The sequence below is a fragment of the Homalodisca vitripennis genome, chromosome X, assembly GCF_021130785.1.
Source record: "Homalodisca vitripennis isolate AUS2020 chromosome X, UT_GWSS_2.1, whole genome shotgun sequence".
NCBI lineage: Eukaryota > Metazoa > Arthropoda > Insecta > Hemiptera > Cicadellidae > Homalodisca > Homalodisca vitripennis.
This window is the reverse complement of record NC_060215.1, coordinates 150831562-150855989: the sequence shown is the minus strand read 5'-3', so window position 1 is coordinate 150855989 and position 24428 is coordinate 150831562. Positions and strand designations below refer to the sequence as shown.

The 24428-nt window shown below is 33.3% G+C and overlaps 1 protein-coding gene across 1 annotated transcript in view; it reads left to right on the top strand.

Moving 5' to 3' along the window:
• LOC124369674 (fibulin-1-like) overlaps positions 1 to 24428 on the top strand; it is a 55610-nt gene that overhangs the window by 23571 nt on the left and 7611 nt on the right. The window contains exons 9-14 of the mRNA XM_046827726.1: positions 967 to 1131; positions 4169 to 4297; positions 6717 to 6857; positions 14553 to 14777; positions 21561 to 21698; positions 22589 to 22700. Of these exons, the coding sequence (XP_046683682.1) occupies positions 967 to 1131; positions 4169 to 4297; positions 6717 to 6857; positions 14553 to 14777; positions 21561 to 21698; positions 22589 to 22700 (910 nt within the window). The remainder of the gene's footprint in view (positions 1 to 966; positions 1132 to 4168; positions 4298 to 6716; positions 6858 to 14552; positions 14778 to 21560; positions 21699 to 22588; positions 22701 to 24428) is intronic.

The following is a 24428-nucleotide window of genomic DNA, read 5'->3' as shown; positions in this document are numbered from 1 at the left end:
TACGTGGGTACATGTGTGTGTAAAGTTGCTTTTCAGTTTATATGTCAATACCAACCAGAAGTAATTTTTTGGTGGTATGTAAATAATGACAGTATGCTTTATCCAAAATTGTAATAATCTGAAATAACTTTGGCCCCATCAACTTCGGTTATCTGCGTCTATAGTCTACTATACATCTAATAACATCATATTTCAATTTCAAAACCAAGTAAAAACAATCAAAGTAAAAATACATGTTAAATTACAAAATAATTAATTGAATTTTGTTGTAAATTTTGAGTTGAGCTTCAGTTCACCTTCCTCTAGTAGTGCAATGTTTGGAACCTTACGCTGTCACAGACTTGACTCCTGGAATTTGGAGTCGTGTTCATCTGAAGAGATAAAAAGAGTCGGTGACGTAGAAGCTTAAAACTAACTCTGCATGATTTTGAGATCAGAGACAACTAGACAAAAAAATAGTGTAATCTAGGTGAAGAGATATTCTCATGGTCTCATCAGACACACAGTTCATTTTTTTGGGATCTCTTCAGATGAACATGACTCCAGATTCCAGGAGCCAAGTCTGTGACAGAGTCTGGAACTGACTTTGCACTAAAAGAAGGTGAAATTGAGCGGAAGTCAACATTCTCATTGAATCAATTTTGTTGTTGATTTGTTAAATTTTCAGGTGCGGAAACATGGTATGGGGATGATTTTACTAATGACCCCCTCGATTACGTACAATCCCAAATTAATAAAAGTTTTCAAATGACACACTTAAGTACACAACTTTTAGTTCAATACAAAACAGTTGTGATTAGCCAAGACTGATTGTGAGTTGGTGGTCAACATTTTGGAGACAATGTACCGTGTAACGCACTTACCTACAGTAGCTGACCATCCTAGGTCACAAGTTGAGTATCTGTAACTGTTGAATACACTCAACCTGTTGTTGATTGGTTGAACTAACCAGTGATATGTTTGTAGACGTGGATGAGTGTGAGGCAGACCTTCACGTGTGCAGCACAGGAGAGGTGTGTGTCAATATGCCTGGTGGTTACAGGTGTTCTCGTGCCCCGCCTACTACCACCTCACAACCCATCAGGTGTCAAACAGGGTTTCAGTACAGTGATGCCTACCATAGATGCATCGGTGAGTAGCCTCAATTCTACAAAGAGTGTTAAGAGGTTAGTATATGATTTCCCGTCAGGTGTCAAACAGGGTTTCAGTACAGTGATGCCTGCCACAGATGCATCGGTGAGTAGCCCCAATTCTACAAAGAGTGTTAAGAGGTTAGTATATGATTTCCCGTCAGGTGTCAATCAGGGTTTCAGTACAGTGATGCCTGCCACAGATGCATCGGTGAGTAGCCTCAATTCTCCAAAGAGTGTTAAGAGGTTAGTATATGATTTCCCGTCAGGTGTCAAACAGGGTTTCAGTACAGTGATGCCTGCCACAGATGCATCGGTGAGTAGCCTCAATTCTCCAAAGAGTGTTAAGAGGTTAGTATATGATTTCCCATCAGGTGTCAAACAGGGTTTCAGTACAGTGATGCCTACCACAGATGCATCGGTGAGTAGCCTCAATTCTCCAAAGAGTGTTAAGAGGTTAGTATATGATTTCCCGTCAGGTGTCAAACAGGGTTTCAGTACAGTGATGCCTGCCACAGATGCATCGGTGAGTAGCCTCAATTCTCCAAAGAGTGTTAAGAGGTTAGTATATGATTTCCCATCAGGTGTCAAACAGGGTTTCAGTACAGTGATGCCTACCACAGATGCATCGGTGAGTAGCCTCAATTCTCCAAAGAGTGTTAAGAGGTTAGTATATGATTTCCCATCAGGTGTCAAACAGGGTTTCAGTACAGTGATGCCTACCACAGATGCATCGGTGAGTAGCCTCAATTCTCCAAAGAGTGTTAAGAGGTTAGTATATGATTTCCCATCAGGTGTCAAACAAGGGTTTCAGTACAGTGATGCCTACCACAGATGCATCGGTGAGTAGCCTCAATTCTCCAAAGAGTGTTAAGAGGTTAGTATATGATTTCCCATCAGGTGTCAAACAGGGTTTCAGTACAGTGATGCCTACCACAGATGCATCGGTGAGTAGCCTCAATTCTCCAAAGAGTGTTAAGAGGTTAGTATATGATTTCCCATCAGGTGTCAAACAGGGTTTCAGTACAGTGATGCCTACCACAGATGCATCGGTGAGTAGCCTCAATTCTCCAAAGAGTGTTAAGAGGTTAGTATATGATTTCCCATCAGGTGTCAAACAAGGGTTTCAGTACAGTGATGCCTACCACAGATGCATCGGTGAGTAGCCTCAATTCTCCAAAGAGTGTTAAGAGGTTAGTGTATGATTTCTTATTGCCATTTTACAATTGGAAAATACCTAGTATTATTCTGAACATATTAACTGTAGTACTCTAATTTTCTCAAGCATATTGAACCTTTTCTCACAACTTTCATGGCCTATAATGTATTTTTAGCTGGAAAGTTTAGCTAATACTAATTTTTAATATGTTACCCTTGTCGACTTTTTCAAATTACTAATAAAGGACAATACGGTCCACTCATAAACACAGATATTTTCATAAGTGACTGTGATTTCAAACGAGTTTGACCAAATATGTCCTGAAAATGTCATAAATAAATTATATGATTTAAAGATAAATCATATCACATTTACCCATACACCTGATAAGAGTCAATAAGATTAAAACTGATTCTGAATTGGTATAAATTATCATACCTGATGCACTTTAGATTGTATTCAGATGAGGCTTATAATTTAATCATCTTTGTTTAAGCTAGGGAAGTGAATCAATTTCGATTCACTGGCTAACATACTATGTAAAGCCTTTTCTTTTTTTTATCTCATTGAAATTTTTTAATATTTAATAATAGTATGGTAGGTAGCCATCTTTCCTCCCTTCATAAGACTGTATAAAAATAACACATTGAAACTACAAAACATGTACGCTATTATATCATTTAGAAGCATAAATGTTTAACAAGATTTTTTCAAAAATTAATGTGATTTTATGTATAAATTGTATACATCAGAGTTATTGCAGACATGCAGTTAACAAAATGTAAAATAGAACTATCCGTTTTGCCTAATGAGGTCTACATTATGATCACTACTTTAGGTGATGATTAAATTAAATTACAGACAAAAGTATAAACAGATAAATAAAGTAGATAACTCACACCAATGGGTTTTGGTATGGAAGGTTCAGGAAATATAACATACTAGTCTAAGTATACATACATACAAATGCCAAATCTAAAAATATCAAAATTCTGAACATATAAAAATGTTAAGATGCCACTAAAAATAACCACTAACTGGCAGTTGAGTTGACTGTGTGTATCTGTATTATGATTCTACATGTTCGCCAACATTTAATAAATAACAAAATGCTTCTAAAATAAAATTTGGTACACAAAGTTAGTTGTTCAGAAGTTAGCAACACACATACGTAATTGTTTTTCATAATTTACTAAAAATAAACATTGATGTATTAAAATTAAAATGTATATATTAAACTTTGTGACTTGCAATCCGAAATTTTTGAAGGTTCAAGATCTGATTACTTTTTACAATACTTCTTTATGACGGAAATGCAGTTAAAATGAGATCTACAGGCATACCAAAATACCACATAACATTTAAATTTGGGTTGTAACAATTATGTAAATTCTTAGTGGGAGGCTCCATAAATTTGTTAATAAATTTGGTCACTTTGGAGGCTCTTTTCAGGTACTGACATAAGCTAATCAGTTAGAGCGTAAGTGTCATAAATATTGTAACTGACATACGCATTAAGCAACTTTATCGTAAAGTTGTTCTGGTACAAATTTCTCATTAATTCAATACAACCAATGGAATTCTGCACGTAAGTTCTTGGTAAGATTGTAGCAAAAGTTGCTCCGAAGCTCTTTTTGCAGGTGATTTGTAGTATATTATTACCATGTCATGTTAAATTGAGAAGAAATGTAAGCAAACGAATATTTATTCCGGTTTACTGGAATGATTGTAGTTCTAAGATAGGTATAAAATTTCATATTTCTTGTTCTATTACATCATTTTATACAGTATAAGACCTTACTTGTACCTTTGTAGTTCAGTGTACCAAGAACTTTCAGTGCGAACACGTTCATTCTATAATGTGTTTTTGTCCGGACAGACGTAGACGAGTGCACTGAGCCAGAGTCGCCTTGTGACAGCAACCAAGTCTGTGAGAACACTATGGGTAGCTACTCGTGTCAGTGCAAATCTGGCTTCCAGCTTGATTCCATCACTCAAGCCTGCATTGGTAAGACTGAATTATTTGTCAAATTTATGATCACTAGTTAAAAAAAATTAAGTATTTAGTTCTTAGAGCAGATAAACAAAATACAATATAGAACTATTTTAGACCCCTCTACCTTAATTTCTCAAATGATTGAATTAGAACTAAACTAAAATTTACTTACATTAGATGATATTGTATAATGTTTAGTGCCACACATTTCTTATGCTTGGCAAACTTCAACAGGGTTGACTTAGTGGTTAATTTTCTTATTTTATGTGAGAAACCTTAATTAGTTTCTTGTTAAAAATTCTCTTCGTGATGTATGGTCTATACATGTTGGATTCATCTTACCTAATAAGATGATTTTCAGACCAGCAATGTTGAACAATTTCACATTTTTAACTAACCGTTTTAAAACTTTTCTCCTGAAAACACTGTTTTTATAGTGTAACTTTTGTTGTAATAGGGATTTTATTTATGAGGAGAAAACCACTGTGTGTCTTTTACCTTAAAGAGCCCAAAGATAACAGGGGGCTTGCCAATATATCTGAAACTCTTCCGAACACATTCATTTCAGACCTCACAACCATATACTATATATATATATATCGTATGGGGGACAAAGGCAGCTATCCATAAATAAATTAATTAAAAATTACAATTATTAAAAAGTACGTAAGAACAAAGTTCTTGAGTCATAAATTAAAAATAATATTAAGATCTCCCGTCACAAAGCTAAATCCAAATTACTGAGCCAGTTTAGAGACCCATCCTCTAAACCACTTAGACCAGCCAGACCACCAGAAAACAATCGCAAAGGGCAGTCGTTTACAATGTGCTCCATTGTCTGAGAGTTTGCGCCACAATCACACGTCTGGTCGTCAGTAATACCCCACTGGGGGGTGAAGTTGTTCGCGTCCGTAGCTTGCTACACATGCTCCCTGGGTAACGCTAAACGAACAGCAATTTTCTGTAGCTGGACCGTCACTCTTGTGATCTCCCAGTTATGGCAGCTATCGAAGACCAAATATACTACATAACCTTCCTTTACTTTCACAACTCTTATAAATTTTGTTAAACACTGTTACCTTATGTAGTAAATCCCCCAATGCTTTTTGCATTTTCCAGCCTATTAATTATCCTTAAGCATAAATACTTGATCATGTAACTCTTGGCATCTCTTACCATTGCACAAGGTTTATCTGGTTACAAACCTCCTTTTCAACATTATAAACTCAGTATTCTCTTTTTGCTCATTTAACTTTCTGTCTCACTTCATTTTTTTATACAACATACTGACTTAATACTATTAAACTATCATGTTCAGTCCTTTATACTCATCCACATAGTCTATTTCCTCTCCTTACAACACCACCAGTAGTCCATGATATGATATTCAATGAAAAGATACCCCAAACAAACACCCTCTTGTCACAAATTTCCCTCTTCTTAAACTGCTGATCATTAACCTTATTGTTCTACTCTGAAAATAATCTCTTACTACAGTCTAGAAATTCCTTGAAAATCTCAGTCCCTTAAACTATGTAGTTGTTGTGGCTAACAAATTTCATTCAGTAATCCTAAACATATACAGGCACCATTACATATCTTTCTTTGGTTCTTTAACCATTCACCATCCCTTTGAGTACCTCTATCTTCTTAAATCTGTATTTTTCCCTACCAACCTTTGTGCTTTCTCTGAAGAATTTCTCTCCAGTAACTTACTCACACTGGCAGTAATATAACAATCATAGGACCTTACCACTAATGGATCCTTATCTACTTCTTTTAATTCCACTAGACCTTTCTTTTGTTCAACTCCTTGGAAAACACTCTTCAGTCATCATCTCAATGAAGCTGTTGAGTGAAGTTATACATTCCAAGGAGTCTATCCTCAAGACCCAGTAAACATCCCTCACAATCTTCTCTATTGTCTTTACCCCAGTACCATTCCTATAGTAATTCCTTTCCTTTCTTACCCTCCTAAATATCCTGTGATCCTCTATCTTCATCTACCACATCCTCGGACACCAGCTATTTTACCAACTATTCCACATCATTAATCCTTTCAATAAATAACCTTCCTAGAATAATCTATCTGCCCTAACAATTAGTAATTTCACATGATCTTTTAGTTTCACAAGAATCAACTTGTTAATTTTATCCTATGAAGCTTTATCCTCTATCTCCAATCCTAATTAATACATTCTCTTCACATTCTGTACCCAGCAAATGTACCTAGTAGCAAAATAATCCTCCTTCAATCCTTACATTCTTCGTTTCCACCATCATTGAAGTCTGTTCTGTTCTGTTTTCAATTTCGTTAATTACGCTGTCCAATATTTAACCTCCCAACCTCACCTGCTTAGTAGTAAAGTTTAGTCTCTTCCGTACCACTCAATGCCTATTTTCCCTATAAAATGAGGTTTTTTTCCAACAGATATCAACGAGTGCCAGGTGGACTTGCACAACTGCCTTCCTTCACAGAGGTGTGACAACACAATCGGTTCATTCCAGTGTGTGAGGTACACCAGCTGCGGTACAGGCTATACTCTCAATGCTCAGACTGGCTTATGTGAGGGTGAGTATCACTTTAGACAGATTCCGCGTGGAGTATCGAGTGGGTAAATGGATGCATTTCAAGTAAAGCTTCAACAAACTTGAACATAACAAGCAGCATAAAGTAAATAAGGATAAATAGTAGAGTGGCATTGCAGGTGATAACAGTTGGATAAGGTGATGTTCACTCGGAGGTGTCACCCTGAGATAGGTTAGCTTCTTCTTCTATGGGGTGGCCTGTTGCCATGCACTTAAGCCTCAAGGGCCTTTTGCGCACCCCAAAACCACACAATGAGGCTGACCAGTTTACAGCTTCAGCAGTTCCATAAACCACCGAAAGCAACCGATCAGGTCCTCCTGTGGAAATTCATCACCCTGGCCCAAACTACCGAAGATGGCATACCGCTCCCTTGCTATTGCAGGGCAGTCAGAGAGCAAATGTGTGTTAGCTTACTGCCCACTTTAGTGGTCAGGTTAGAAATTTTAGTGTCATTTTCATCCAAGGTGGCAAAGTGTGGAGGCTGACAACATATTAATATACAGGGTGGTTATAAATATACAGTCTAGCACGGGAATCCGAGCTGATAAGACGCTCCGCCTTATCGCTGCTTATCGCTACATACTCGCACTCCATTACTTGCCCGAACACGTTGTGAACCTATATAACTTATTATTTTTAATGTATATGTGTAAATTCTGAATTAATTATGTCTCTCTGTGATGTTTGTAGCAAATCGTGTGATAGTGCTAAAGGTGATATTACAAAGTGCAGCGGATCGTGTGGCAGTTTGTTCCACTTAGCGTGTATTAAGGATGATGTTGCGAACAAAAAAACGCGATCCGGTCGAGATTGGAAATGTAAAAAGTGCCGATCTTCGTCCTTACAAAGTGATGATGGTTGTGCGTCTGAAGAAACGACCAAGGATTTCTTGTTTAAGCTTATGCAGGATTTTAAGAGCGAATTTTTTGGTGAGCTTAAACCCTATAGAGCTGAAATGGCTGAACTTTCTGCAGCTGTGAAATTTATCTCGGATAAATTAGACACCTCCAACTGTCTTATGGAAGACATAAAAAAAGAACTGGCAGCGGTGAAGAAAGAAAATATCGAACTTCGTATCAAGAATGATGGTCTGACTGCTGAGGTTGACGACCTGAGGGAGAGAGTTCGTTCACTCGAACAATACTCGCGTAGGAGTAATATAGAAGTTAATGGAATTCCTGTAACAGCCCAGGAGAACATCTGTGCTATCGTCAAGGACGTAGGAGTAGCTTTAGGGGTGGAAATTCAAGAGAACCAGATCGCTGCCGCCCATAGGATTCCTTCCTTCAAACAAGATCGCAACCCCTCAATCGTGGTACAATTCTCAAGCAGGTCCACCAGGGATATCATTCTCACAAAATTCCGGGAGAAGAAAACGCTAACTGCTAACCAGGTAAATCCATCGTTACGTTCGCAAAAAGTTTACATCAACGAACATCTTTCGCCTGCTAATAAACTACTCTTTTAGCTAAACTCAAACAAAAGGCCAAGGAGGCTGGTTATGCCTACGTATGGGTCAGAGATGGGAAATTTTTTGTAAGGAAATCGGCTGGAGAAAAATGTATAAAAATAAACAGTTATGATGATTTTGTTAGGATTAAGTAGTATGACAGTACATATAAGTAGATTTCTTGAGTGGGTAAACTGTGTTGTGTTTTTTCTGTTTTCATTATATAATCTGTAGATATTTTGTGTATTGTTGTTTGATATATGGCCGATAATGTTAACTTAAATGACTTTTTCGGTCCAGTAAGATGTAAAGACGATTTTAACCTTGTTTATACCAACATAAGAAGTTTGAGGAGTAATTTTAATAGCTTTATTGTAGAACTTAATAATATTAAAGAAATGCCCCACTTTGTAATTTTAAGTGAAATATGGATAAGTTCTGACGAATTAAAATTGTACAATATAGCAGGTTTCAAAGCTTTCGCTAAATGCAATGATCAGTACAGAGCAGGTGGTATTGTTTGTTTTATTGATTGCGCATTCAACGTTAATCAACTTCATCTAGATATGATCACAGCTGATGCTTTACTTCTTGACATCAAAATTAATAATACTTACTTTAAATTATTGTGTTTGTATAGATTTCAATTTTATTCAGTAAATCAGTTTTTAGTCGAATTGACACAGCTTCTTAATAAATTACCAAATAACGTTATTTTAATTGGAGATGTTAACTTAAATTTGTTAGTAGATACCTCAGAATCACAAAATTATAATAATCTTCTATCTAATAATGGATTTGTATCCCTAATTAATTCACCAACTAGAATAACTCAAAACACTGAATCTTGTATAGACCATATTTTTATAAGAAATAGATACATAAATAATTATAGCTCTGCTGTGTTTGACCTTGGTTTGACTGATCATTGTTTGTTGGGACTTAGGTTTGCAAGTGCAAGTAAAATAAATAGAAATATAAATATAAATATAAATACGCTTGTATCACGGAAAACTACTATTAGTTTTGAATCAGTAAAATCTAAATTGAATTTTGTTGACTGGAACATTATATATTTGAATGATGATGTTGATAGTGTTTATAATAAATTTTGTGACATCCTTACCAATATTATCAATGAAAGTAGTACGACAAGAGATTATAGTAATAGGATATTTAAAGCTAAATTAAGAAGTCCATGGATAACGGTGAATCTGTTAAATAAAATAAGTAAAAGAAAGAAACTTTATAAAATATCTAAAAGGAGGCCATATGACCAAAACTTCTTATGTTATTATAATAAATTTTGTAAAGACTTAAAACTTGAAATAGACAGAGCTAAATATCAACACTTTAAAAAACAAATAGAGAACTGTAATGGTGACCCATCCATGCAATGGAAAGTAATAAATGAGGTAACTGGTTCTGCAATCAATAAGAGCGTACAAAAGGTCGAGTTAGATAACGGAGAGATAGTGACCGAGTCTCTTGCGGTGGCCGAGGTAATCAATAACTATCTTATCGATATACAGAGTACGCAAACTGTCGGCTCTGTCCATCAGGCGCGCGTCACTTACCCGCACTCGTTTTTCATTAGTCCTGTCACTACACAAGAACTACTACAAATTGTCAGAAATTTAAAGAATAAAAAATCGACTGGTTTCGATCAATTTAGTGTTTGTTTACTGAAAAACATAATTGAAGTAATAGCACCAGTCTTAGTTTATATAGTGAATTTAAGTTTTAGCAAAGGGATTTTTCCGTCAAAATTAAAAATCAGCACTATCATTCCTATTCACAAAAAAGACAATTCTATCAAAATTGACCAGCTGAGACCCATTAGTTTGTTGTCAATTTTTTCTAAGATTTTTGAAAAACTTATGTTGAAAAGAGTTCTAACCTACTTAAATAAATTTAGTTTTTTCAGTGATAATCAATTTGGTTTCACAAAAGGGAAATCTACTGAAGATGCTTTGATTTCAGCAACTGAACAAATTTACAATAATTTTAACTCTGGTGATAAAACTATAGGCATCTTTGTCGATTTTAAAAAAGCCTTTGATTTTGTAAATCACGAAATTCTTTTAGCTAAACTAGAAACGACAGGAATTCGGGGTGTGGCTTTGGATTGGTTTAGAAGCTTTTTGACTAACAGAAAACAACAAGTTAAAATAAATAATTGCTACAGTTCTCAACAAGAGATTAAAGTTGGCGTTCCGCAAGGATCAGTGCTCTCAGCAACTTTGTTCCTGGTCTTTATTAATGACCTATTGAAGATTGGTTGGAGGGGAAATATATCTGCATTTGCCGATGATGTTGTACTGTTTTACAATAATAAGCAATTAACACTTTTAGATAATTACATAAATAATGATTTAAAATTATTAAGGGATTGGTGCAATTTTAATAAAATGCAAGTAAATGTTAATAAAACGAAATCGATACTTTTTGATCCAGGTGGTGGCGATTTACCTTTTGAGATAAAGTTCCATTCAACTAATTGTGATTTACTTGTTTGTAACTGTGGAACAATCCAATGTGTGAAAAGCATTAAATATTTGGGAATTATTTTTGATAACAAACTTAAATGGGACGAACATATATTATCTCTACACAGGAAAATAAAATCATCTATTCGAACTTTTTATTTTTTAAGAAATTTCTGTGAAACTTCATTGTTAAGATCGTTGTATTTTGCTTTAATTCACTCACGTATACAATATGGTATAGTCTGCTTTGGAGGCACATTTAAAACTCTGATCGATAAATTACGAATCTCTCAAAATTATTTTTTACGTATTATTTTAAAAAAGCAGAAAAGGGAAACCTCCTTTCCATTATACCAAACGTTAAATATACTACCTTTCCGTCATATTTTCGTGTTTAAAGTTTTAAGTCTGTTCTACAGGAGAAGTGGCAATAAAGAAAATAATTTAATATATCACTATAATACTAGGAGCTGTTCTGCAGGTAATGTTAGGCTAATTAAAGTAAACAAATCCATTTTTAGGCATTCCTATAGTTACCTTGCACCTAAATATTTTAATCAAGTCCCTTATTATATAAGACAGAGCATTAGACTTGGGGAATTTTGTTCACTGTTGAAAAGTTGGCTAATGACTAAACAAGATGTAGAATTTTTGAATCTTGTAATTAGTTAATATAGTTTAATTATTTCCATAGCATACAATATATGTCATAAATTAATGTTAACGCACATTTGAAAAACCTTTTCACAGTTCTAATTAATGAACAGTTATTACAATATTTAAGTAGTCTAGTTTAGAGTTTGAAAGCATAAACATTGCAGAGAGTGTCTTTCTTGAATATTTAAACTTTATGTGCTAGACTGAAAAAAATATATATATTATTGTATTTTTATCTTTGCCTTATAAAAACTGGCCACACTACTGGTTACGTGGCCAGTCAATTTCCAGGTTTTGTATTTGCAATTTCTGTTGTATGATGCTGATGGAAATAAATCATTTATTCATTTATTCATTTATTCATTTATTCAAATTATTGTACACATTTTAAGATTGAATAAATAAATAACCAATCAACTTAAAAATATGGAAATTGTTTTATTAAATAGCAAATTTAAAACAGTTTTATTACCAATGAAGGACAAAAAGATTACTGTTACTCATACTTTTACAAGGAAACTAAACTAATTCCACATGCTCTCCGAGGTTTGCACGCAAAGTTTGTAGTCTAAATTCAACCTCACACCATGTGTTTCTGAGCATTGCTGGAGTTATGCTTCCAATAACCTCTTGAACTCTATTCTTGAGTTCCTCAATATCTTGAACTTTTTTGGCAAAGACTCTGTCCTTGACATAGCCCCACAAAAAAAAGTTTAAGGGTGTAATGTCTGGGGAACGTGGAGGCCAAGGAATTGGACCATCCCGTCCAATCCAACGACCAGGAAACGTGTCATTTAGGTAGGCACGTACTATCTTACCCCAGTGTGGAGGGGCACCATCTTGCTGCCAGTAAACATTTGGTTGTCTATGCTCAATTTGCGGTATTGCAAAAAGTTCAAGCATGTCGAGGTATACCTCTTTAGTGACTGTCGGTTCTGCGAAGAAAAAGGGTCCTATCACTTCATCTATAGCCAATGCACACCAAACGTTTATTTTAGGGCTGTCTCTTTCTTGTTCTCGAACATTATGAGGATTTTCAGTACCCCAAATCCTACAATTGTGTCTATTCACCTTACCAGAAACATAAAAGGTTGCTTCATCAGAAAAAATTACTTTTTTCAAGAATTTGCTTTCTCCAATGTTTATTGTTTGTTCTTCGAGGTCAAGTAATCTAACAGCAAAATCGTAGCGTCGAGGTTTATCGTTAGGTTTTAGTTCATGTAATAACTGAATTTTGTATGGATGGAGCTTAAGGTGTTTGTGCAAAATTTTTAAGACTGTTGATCGAGGTAATCCTAATTCCAAACTTGCACGCCGAGTAGACTTACCAGGGCTCCTCGTAAACAATTCTCTTACTTGATCAACAATAGCTTCAGAAACTGGAGGTCTACCAGCACCTTTTCTATGTTGGACACTTCCCGTCTGTTCAAACTGCCTATACCAGCGTTTTATAGAATTGTTACTCGGAGGATTGCGGCCATACTCTAAACGAAACCTTCTTTGAACAGTTATTACAGATCTGCTTTCATGAAACCAAAGAACACACCTTGCTTTTTCTTGCACACAAGCCATTTTGATACTGAGGTTAGTTTAGTGTTTGTTTAGTCAACTGTAATCAACAGCTGGTGTGGAAAGATTCATTGTTGACCAGCTGACTATGTCACAACACAAGTCATTAAGAAGAATCATACCTTACACCCACAGTTTAAGTGACATTTTTACTTTCTTTTTATAACTACTTTTTATAATTATTGTAATGTGTACAATTATTAATTTTCAGTCAGTATATAAAACTGTTTTTAAATTTACAATTTAATAAAAAAATTCCCATGTTTTTAAGTTGATTGGTTATTTATTTATTCAATCTTAAAATGTGTACAATAATTTATAACCACCCTGTATTATAAATAACTTTCTTATTACTATTATTGTTTTTATTTTCAACTGCTTATTTTTATCTGCTTCTTTGCACGTAATTTTCTGCAGAATAACAGGGACAATATAAATTTTAATTGTAAAATAGATAGATACAGTCTTCAACATATTAAGAATTCCATATCTTTTATGTATATTTAAAGATTAACTAGTAAGTAAATTTAAGATTAACAACCCTTTAAATTGATTAAGTTATGCTCTTATCATTAAAAAGTTTTTTTCTTTAATATGTAATTTTAGTTCAATGTAGTAAGAAACTATCAATATTACAGCAGTGATCTGCACATAAAATCTTTATCAAAGAAGACCAGGCTGTTATCAGACCTTTCCTTGTCTATTGTTTAGTTTATCTAACCACGCAACTTGTTAATGTGGTTAGATTATATTCCATAATAATCTTGTATGTAAAGTTTGTATTTTTCCGAGTAAAATTTCATTATTCCACATCATAGGCATACAGTTTCTAAATGGCAAAGCATTCCTAAGGCAATGGATTACCATCGGAAGGTATTCCAATTTTCTGATCAAATTGAGAATAATCAGACTTGAAGTTTAAATGACAGGATTTTGGAGCTCTGAAGTCAGAGAATAAACAGTTGCTATCAATGAAATGACGAAGTACTATGTAACATTCCATGATATTCAATGAATAACTAACTCTAAAGATTTCAAAAGCACTTTAACTACTCTAGGCCAGTGAGGAGGAATCCTAAAGTCAGAGTTCATAGCTGTCTTGTTGAGAGCAGTTTTATTTTGTCCCTGGTACCACCTACAGTACAAGTCAGATAGTACTATTGTTGTTGCTGTTTGCAGTACACTACTATCTCTTAGAAAGCTTAGAATTTTCCGTCTAAATGGTAATTCCACAAACTATACCTATTTGTTTCGAATTTTTTTCAATTTTGATTTCCATAAAATCCTAATTAGGATTATTAAAAACATCTTGAAACAAAAGCTAAGCTTAATCTGTCCACCTGCTCTCACCATTAAACAACATTTAATTATTTTTATTTATGAAGATACTTAATGTAAGAAAGGGTTAGTCATACACACAAAATGAATTGCGATGGAATACTAAGTCAGATACACTGCTTGAATAGACAAGCCTAAGCTAATAATGCAGCCCCTATATCATATTATGTTTAGACAATGATGAGTGCGCACTACATATGTGCGATCACCTCGGTCCGGGGTACAAGTGCAGGAACACGCTGGGCTTCTTCCGCTGCGACAAGATCAACACACCCAGCCCCTCGTCAACGACAGAAACCTCGTCAACTACTACTTGTGACAGCTGTTCACTATCTACACCCACCATCACCTTCAGGTGCCCACGAGGATACTACGCTAATGCTCAACGCCGCTGTATAGGTCAGTATCTTAAGTCCTTTTAGATTTATATTACAACGATAGTTTATTCACTATAGTTGAAGCATGGTGGGGGAAGACCCAAAAGTGAGTAAAGGAGGTTTTGTGCTCCTGCTTTCTGGCTCAGATACTGTGGTTTCTCTGTTTCTTTGAGAGCTAAAATTTACACCTAAGTGTCAAGTAAGATTTTTTCTTCAGTAACCAGGTGAAAAATTTGTAACATTTATAAAATTGAAAGGAAAAAGTTTAAGTGTTCTTTTTTATATTTGCATAGACTTGAGTGAGTTATTAGTTGTTATCACATGTGTAGATGACTTGATAAGATAATTGGTGCTGAACTCTAGTTGCAGTTTGACTCACCTGGGCTCGGCTCTGCTGTTCTTATCTGTGCTGACATCAGCTTTCTGTTTGGCTGAAGATATAACTTATTCAATTGCTTATCAACAAGTCCAATAGCTCAGTTGATATAGTGTCTATCTCTGTAAACTTGTTGAACTAAACGAGAATAGGTTCAAATCCCTCTGCTGTCAAATAATTTTTGTTACTTATTTCTATTGGACAAAAATATTTGGTGACTTATTCTCGACACCTATCATACAAATAATATCTAACAGACATTTTTATTTACTTATTCTTAAAATTTAATTTTAATCCATTTTATTTTTTGAATTAGTTACGTGTAAAAAAAACGGTTTAATACTCATTTTGTAGTTTACTACCAACTCTGATTATACAATCTAAATTATAAAAAACAGTTTATCAACAGATAATTGTTCTGAATTAATCAATTAATTATTGGCAATGATACAATATCTGATCCAAATAGAATTGTTCAAGAATTCAATGAACATTTTGCTTTAGCTGCAGAGAAACTTAAACAAACTTCCAAAAGTATACCCTATAATGAGCATAAGATTTTTCATAATATGAAACAAATGCCTCATGAATTCAAATTTTCAACTGTAAAAAACAAAGATGTATCAAAAGCCATACCGTAATGAAATTAAAAAATACAAATTCCACAGGACGGGATGATGTTCCTACATTCCTTATAAAAAAAGTGAATCCCTACATCTGCACCCAACTATGTACTTTAATTAATTTCTCTTTTATGAAGAGCGAATTTCCTGACAGACTGAAATATTTTGTGATAACACCTATCTTCAAAAAAGGAAACAGAGCTCACATTGAAAACTATAGCCCAATTTCAGTTCCCATAGTTCTTTCAAAGATTTTTGAAAGTGTTGTAAATTCTCAGTTGACTGGATATTTGGAACAATGTGACTTATTTCATAAGAATAAATTGGCTTTAAGAGAGGTCATGGCACTGAAGGGGCCCTGGCTCATTTGGTAAATGAGGTTTCTCAAGCCTTGGATGAGTCGCAGGCCACTGCTGGTGTGTTCTGTGATTTATCTAGCGCTTTTGATTGTGTTATGCATAACAATCTTATTAAAAAATTGGAATTTTATGGTGTGAGGAAATTAAACTGGTTTAAGTCTTATTTCCAATCTAGGAAACAAAAAACTTTGATTAAAATTGGAAGCATAAAATATGAATCTGAATGGAAGTCTGCAAGTAAGGGGGTGCCTCAGGGATCTATTTTAGGCCCAAAATTATTTTAAATTTACATAAATGACCTACAGGAAGTAACAGATGAGGGTTTAATATTGTATGCTGACGATACAACAGTAATAGTTCAAGACCTAAACACTGTAAGTTTGCATTGTAAAATCTCATCACTTATCTTAAAATTAAATAATTAGTTCAATCTAAATGGTTTATTTTTAAACAGCAAAAAGTCAGAAATTGTTCATTTTAAAACACACCAAAATAAATCTATTCTTCAGACCGTGAATTTTAATGATGAATCGGTAGGTGTTTCTAATACAGTAAAGTTTTTAGGATTATACATAGATTATACATTGAAAAATTAGAAAGTAAGCTGAGCTCTGTGTGTTTTGCCTTAAAAGTTTTACAAAATATTGTTAGTTTTCAAGTGATGATGACAGTGTATTATGGTTATTTTTTTCCTCATATGAAATACGGCATATTGGCATGGGGCTCTTCCTCCAAAGCAATTTCTATTTTTAAATTGCATAAAGGAGCTTTGAGAATTAGAACAAAATTAAATTTTAGATCATCCTGTAGGTCTATGTTTAAACAGCTAAATTTGTTGACCATTCCATCACTTTATATATATGAGGTCTTAATGTATACCCATAAAAACTTACCTAATAATGTCACCACAAAGATCATGATTACAATACAAGACAGAGAGACAGACTTACATACCCAATCCATAGAACTAAATTATTTGAAATGTCCCCTTATTATAAAGGACTAAAATTTTACAATAAAATTCCAATATCTCTACATCTTTGCCTTCAGAAAAGTTCTCTATAAAATTAAAAAATATCTTAATAGAGAAAGAATATTATTCAGAATATTTTATATATATATATATATATATATATATATATATATATATATATATATATATATATATATATAATATTATATATTATTATATTATAATATTCTGAATAATATTCTTTCTCTATTAAGATATTTTTTAATTGTATAGAGAACTTTTCTGGAGGTTAATTCTTTTAATTAATTTCACTGTATTTATTTTATAACTAATTATTTTTAAATGTGTTTTATGTTTTGTAAATTATTTTATTTTAGGATAAGAATAGCTACATCTAGCTTTATTTAATTTTAGTATTAATTATAACCTGTACCTGTACCATTAAAATTTAATGTTGTATATACCTACTGGATCACTGTTTGTGTGATTAATATTGATTATTTATCAATGAATTATTAATTATGTTTATACATTTTTTTGTTAGGATTAATATATTTTAAACTATATTGACGAGTCACCTGTTAATTGTAGATTTTATCTACTAAAATTATGTAACGTTACTTGACAATTAATTTCTGATTCTGATTCACAAATCCGATTTACATTTACACATAATTAATGGAGCGGTTTTTTTACCAAACTTGCCCACGAAATGAAAAGATAGCCACATAAAAATGTTGGTGAGGATGTGAAGAGACACAGTCTTTTTAGTATGTAATACATAGTGTAAAGTACATTAAAATTACTATTAACAATGTTTCTTCATACTGTAAAACCTCATATGATATACCGTATAATTACAATAATTATAAAAATCTTTTTTTGTTTTATTTTTAAGGAGACGCCGATCCTCTTTTAAGCTCTATTCTGTCCGTCCTCATGGGCCACTGGCCTGTGCGAGGATCTTATAAAAAAAATAAGGGGGAGTACCGATACAGTACAAGCTCTATGGTACTGATAAAAAGTGCTACAGTCACAGACAGGATTTGAACCTGCGCTATCTCTAACTCAGACTCAAAGTCCAACGACTTAGACCACTCGGCCATCGGCACTCCCTTAAAAACACTACTGTATGTTTATGAGTTATACTAACTGTCCTAACAAATATAATTCATCTAGTGAATAAAAAGCATGCTGCAAAAGAAAATCTTTTAATCACAGTTTTAATTTTTTTAATTCATTTATTTCCCTTATTGCTTTGAGAATATAGTTTAAAAATTTTATTCCAACATAGTTGGTGCCTTTCTTAAATTTTTCTAGGTTATGATGAGGTAATATAAAGGTGTTTTTGTTTCTGGTATTGTAAAAGTGTACCTTTTTAAAAGTTTTAAAATTGAGTTTACGATTTTTTACATAAATGATTGTATTAAAAATATACTGGCTATACACTGCCAATAGTCTTAAGATGGTAAAATGTTCCTTGACCGAATCATGATGGTTTTCAGACCTTTTTTAAGCCTGAGAATTAGATTTAGATTTGAGGTCCCGCCATAGACACTTATTCCATAGGATACATGCGACTGAATATGAGCATGAAATACAGTTTGAAGCACTGACAAACTACAGAGAAATGATGATCATTTTAGAGCACAAATACCTGAGTTAATTTTTTCATTATATAATCAATATACGAGTCCCATGTAAGATTTTTATCCACATGTAGACCTAAATATTTGATTTTTTCTGTTCCATTTATAAATTCATTATCAATACAAACGTGAATTTCAGAAATGTTCCTACTTTGTTTCGTTCCAAATGAAATGAAGTTGGTTTTTTGCATGTTTAGGATGAGTCCATTAACTATGAAAAAATTTTGAATACTCGCCAGTTCAATAAATGTGGCTAATTCCAATTCTAAGCTGGTTTTTGCTCACATGATGAGGTTTGAGTCATCCGCATAAAGGCACAATTAGTTTTTAATTCCATCTAATCAATTAAGACAACCAGGCACATCTTCAATGTAACAAATAAACAAAAAAGTCCTGCCTTCTTGACTTGATACTCATCAATTTATTGAAGCACAATGTGACATTGCTAAGTGTTTAACAATCAAGACTGATAAAATTCTTTATAGGATAACTGTACTGTTACAAGATAAAATTTTGGAGTCTTGTATTCAAAATATACCAAGCATCTGATTAGAAACTCTTTAGTTTGAAAATTTATAATGTAAGTATGGATTGACTCAGAACTATATTTTTCTCCTCATTTTTTCTCATCTTTGAAATATCCTCTTCTCTGAACTCCTCTTCATCTTGATTGCACTGGATTGCTGCTGGGTAAATCAGACAGAGCTCTTTTGTACCTTAGGTGTCTCTGATGTAGAAAAAACACAAAAAATTCATTTTGAACGTCTTTGTCAATGACTTATTTTTTATCTCTTCAAACAGATGAGGACTCCAGATTACAAGTCAAATCTGTGAAAATGTCAGGTTTCAGACGCTGCACTAAGTGGAAGGTGAAATGGAACGAAATTCAACAATCATATAATAATATTTTTATGTTCCTTTACACGAAATGTTTTTAAAACTAGAGAGATCTCACGTAGACGTATAATTGAATATTATTGGGCTAAAAAGCTGAAGTAAAACTTGAATGCATAGTGAATGAGAACTACAATAGGCATTGAAAGATTTGAAGGTCATGATCTAATTGATGAAATTGCGTTTGTAGAGGACATAAATCAATACAATGTACATTATAGAGTATTCGGGTTCTCACAGTCATGAAAAATAGGTTCTACAAATATTCATTTACAGACAGATCGGAAAAGACATTTAAAAAGTCTGTTGAATAAATTAGTTTTTGGATAAACCCAATGTATAATTTCCAATCTGTGGAAGTCAGTCAAGTGAAAATTTACTTTAGTAATAAACTCTTATTGTTTAAAACTTGACAGTAATGAATTGATACGTTACAATGTAAACCACCTCTTGAACACTGGATTAAATGACATCAAGAAAACAGTTTTGTTTCTATTTCCTCTCCACAAATTTCTCATGGATATTCCAGTTAGCTGTTGATTTCTTAATGCAGTATCCACAAATTTTAAAATCCAGTTCTAATTTAATTCCTCTAATGAATCTAATGATTCATGAATTTTGAGTTGAATATTTTTGCTTAATTTACCTCAAAGCCTAGCTGGATTCTGAGTTTATTGGTGTAAATTAAAATCATAGGTTTTAAAAATAAAAATTTGTCCACTTGAGAAAATTCAGTCTTCTCATTACCCGCTTACCTTTATCTCCAGAGGGATTCAAGGTCCTAATTGGGACCCACATACGTTTAGAGTACCATCTTTGAGTAGAAATAATTGATTCCCACTAAAACAAAGAGAAAATGGTAATTTCCATCAACTATCTTTTTCTTTACGGACTGAGTGGGAAAACATTGCATTGAGGTATTGCTTTTGACAGCTAAAAGACAACCGCAAGAATTTCCAACCATCAAGAGCAAACCACACTTATACAGGGAATCTAGCATTTCTCACTGAGTGAAAGTGAAGCACAAAAAAAGGGCCTAGTAAAGAAGGTTGTATTTTCTCAATAAACGGAATTTGAGGTTTTTTTACCATATTCTCTGAGCATTATTGTTAATACCATCCACAGGCCAACTTGCTGTGATAAGGAACTTCAGATCCAGTATTCATAACTACAATACCAGGAATCTAAATAATTTGGAAATTGATTTTAACCCTCTTAGTAAAACCATGAACAGTCACAAAGTAATTTCATTAAAAGTTTTCAATGAATTAATACCACTGGTTGATAAATATCCTGACTCAATTTTCAGAAAGAAGCTTTATAGGTGGTTACTGGTTAATTCCTTTTTACAGCCCTCAGGAGGTTTTTGTAGTTAGTCAAATTGCTTTTTAAGAATTGTTTACTCTTTGATGTTGTTTGTCTCAACTCTTTACAGTTGCTTTTTTCTTGTTATTTTAAATTAGCCTATAACCACTTGTTGCTATTTGTTTATTGTTATTGTTAGCTTATTTATAACTATTTTATTAATTGTTGAATTTTAGTTTTGTTTCTAAAGATGTTTTTGTTCTAAAATATTCTCTTCCAAAATCAAACACCTTTCTACAACTTATTGAATGTTGAATTAATCAATATTTTCTTTACGGCTACTGGTTCACAAATTGGGATTTCTACATTTTAAGTCTGTACAACTGATTTTTGGCTATAAAATGTATAAGACAATTTGAAGGATGGTTCATAAACAAAACCATAAACTTTGTGATTCTTAAACTTAAGTCTCTGAAAGGGTGCAGTGTTATAAAATATATTTTAAAGTGAAAAAGTGATTCATTTATTTCTAGTATACACTCTAAAACTTGTTTGTATTGGTTAAGATAAATTATTCAATTCAGCATAAATTGTGTCATTTTTACGTTTTTGTGTGTACGTTTCAGACATAGACGAGTGTGAGAAGGGTGGTGTTTGCAAGCCTAACCAGGTGTGCATGAACATTCCTGGCGGCTATATCTGTAGCAACAAAATGAACTGTGAAGCTGGCTTCCGGCTCAATCAAGACACAAACCGGTGCATGGGTAAAGTCGTAAAATTAGATTCAAGAATAATTAACTGTTTCAATTTAACCAAAATATCCCCTATTCAAATTCTCTTTTCTGCCTGTTTTTTTCTTTTTTGCTATAAAATCTCTATTTTCTCTAGAGCATTCGATTTTACTGGACATTATAGTAATAGATTTAAAGAGTCCATTAAAAGAATTATTTGAGTCTACTTTATCAGAAGAAGACTGCGCTGCATTTTTTTCCAGTAAATATGCCACTTAAAGCTAAATAAAATACTTGTCTCTAAGATGTTCAATTGAAAGAAGAATATCTTCAGTTTGTGCGCTTTGGTGCCTGGTATGAACACTTATTACTAAAAGTGAAAGTGTTTCATAAAGTACTGTATGCTTGATTAAAACGTAATGACTCTTTTATATTTTGTTATGTTCAACTTGGGATTCTGTTGAATTGTACATGTGTTAGTAAATAAAGTATCACTCTGGTGATGTATATTGATTTAATAATTTAACCTTTTTAACGTTTTGCAGAAAGAATAATAGAGTATTGGATGTTTTCTATTTTTATATGTTACACAAATGGAACACTACATTTCAATTATTTGAATCTATACTCTTCTTCGGTATCAAAGAAACTTTAAGGTTAAACAAGCACAAATTAATATATAATGATTTAACACTCAAAAGTCGTATTTGACAATACCAACCCCCACAACAAACTAGATGTATTGCTGGTGCAAGGTGTGGGGCTGCTTTGTATTTATTTACATGCTTGAAAAGTCACATCTTGGCAAATCAACATCTGGTCCATGCAGAATCAGTCACATGCCTTCATCTCTTAAAAATAAGTTTTGATTTTTTTCCCCGAACTCGTGTACAAGAATAAGCACAAGAATGTAAATGTTGCAGACATTGACGAGTGCGTGGAGCAACCCGGAGTGTGCGATCACAACTGTCACAACACGTGGGGCTCGTTCCGGTGCAGTTGTCGCTCTGGATACACGCTGTTCCAGGACAACCGGTCAGTATTCTGCACCTGAACTATATGTACACAGGGAGCTCAAGGGGATATATTCTAGAACTATTTCTACTTGTAAAATTGTATACTATGCCTATGTACAATCGATTCTGAAATACAGTATTGTACTCTGGGGTTCATCTCCTGATTTTCAAAAAGTATTCATAGCCCAAAAAGCTGTTCTGAGAGCAATGGTTGGTGCAAACTTTAGAGAGAGCTGCCGACCACTATTTAAAAAATCTAAAATACTCACACTGCCAGGTTTATATATTTTTGAATTGTTGAACTTGGTCCATAAAAATCCAAACACCTTTGACCAATCCAAAAATCAGCATAATCATAACACTAGACACAAAACTTTTCTTGCCTTTCCAATTCATAAAACTTCTTTATTTGAATAAGTCCACTATGGGAATTCGCTTATATAATTGTTTACCTTTATCACTAAAAGAGCTTAAAAATAATAATTTTCAAAAATAGTATTAAAAACCTCCTAATAGAAAAAGTTTATTACAGTGTAAATTAAACGCAGAAAGATTTTTCAAACAATATAACTAATCAATTTAAAAATCCCAACCTATGCAATTATTCATTATTACACCATAAATCCCATATATAGTCTATGTAAAATAAGGATGATTTGTTATTCTTTATAGACATAATACTATATAGACAATACATGCAGTACATACTGCAATGCTTGTATTTTAGTTATACATTTAAAAAACTTGACCATGCACCTGTTTGTATTACTTATGTAATTATTCAAATTTCAATGTGCAATAAATACTTTGAATTTGAACTACAGGACCTCAAAGGCTGCGTATTAAAAAAAGAGACAAAATTGCATTTAAAGTAAATTTTAACACTTTATGCAATAATACTTGGATTAGTCTTCTGAAGTGAACAAAATTAGTTTTATTGTAAATAGTATTAAAACAATTTTGTCTCTGATTTTATGTGTGGATTTTGCTGTTGCTTGGTTGTTGCACTGTGTATGTTTTTCAACATTAATCTATTCACTCTGCTCCAATTCCAAACTCAATGCCCTAAACAGGGCCAGACTCAGTTTGGCGGGCCCTGTCTTATCCCCCCGCCACCCTTTAACACAGTCCCTTCAAATAGACGTGTGGTGAGGCCTAGCCCAGTAAAATTGTCTGGTCTGAGTATGGGCCTGGCCCTAGATATTACTCATCCAACTAAGAAAATCTCTCTTTGGCTCATTCATGAACAGTGGATGCTTCCTATTTGTTTAATTGAGTTTCGTAGGGAATTACAGATATAAAAAGGTATGAAAGTATTTTGTCTGCCATAAATTGTGGTTCTTTATTGAGAAGCATTCAGCATATAAGAAACACAGAGTATAGTTACAAACGCATAAATAGGGTGCACTCATTTGCATACTGAACATCTTTTAGAGATATTTTCAAAGACAAGTTTTTAAAATGTAGTAATTAATTTGGATACATGAATTAAACTTAAGACAGACAGTTTTGTAATAGACGAACGTATGTAATAATACCATTACACTGTCATACCGGTAAAGATGAAATAAAACGGATAGCAATATTTCTGAAGGATAAAGCAAAAAGAATCCAAAATTATAGTAGTTTAATAAATATTCCCTGTAACTTTCAATTTTATTTCTACTATTAAAAAGGTTTGAAGGAAATGTTACGAAAAAAGTTAACTAAGGCATATATTGATGTTTTAAAAGGTTTAAACTTTTAT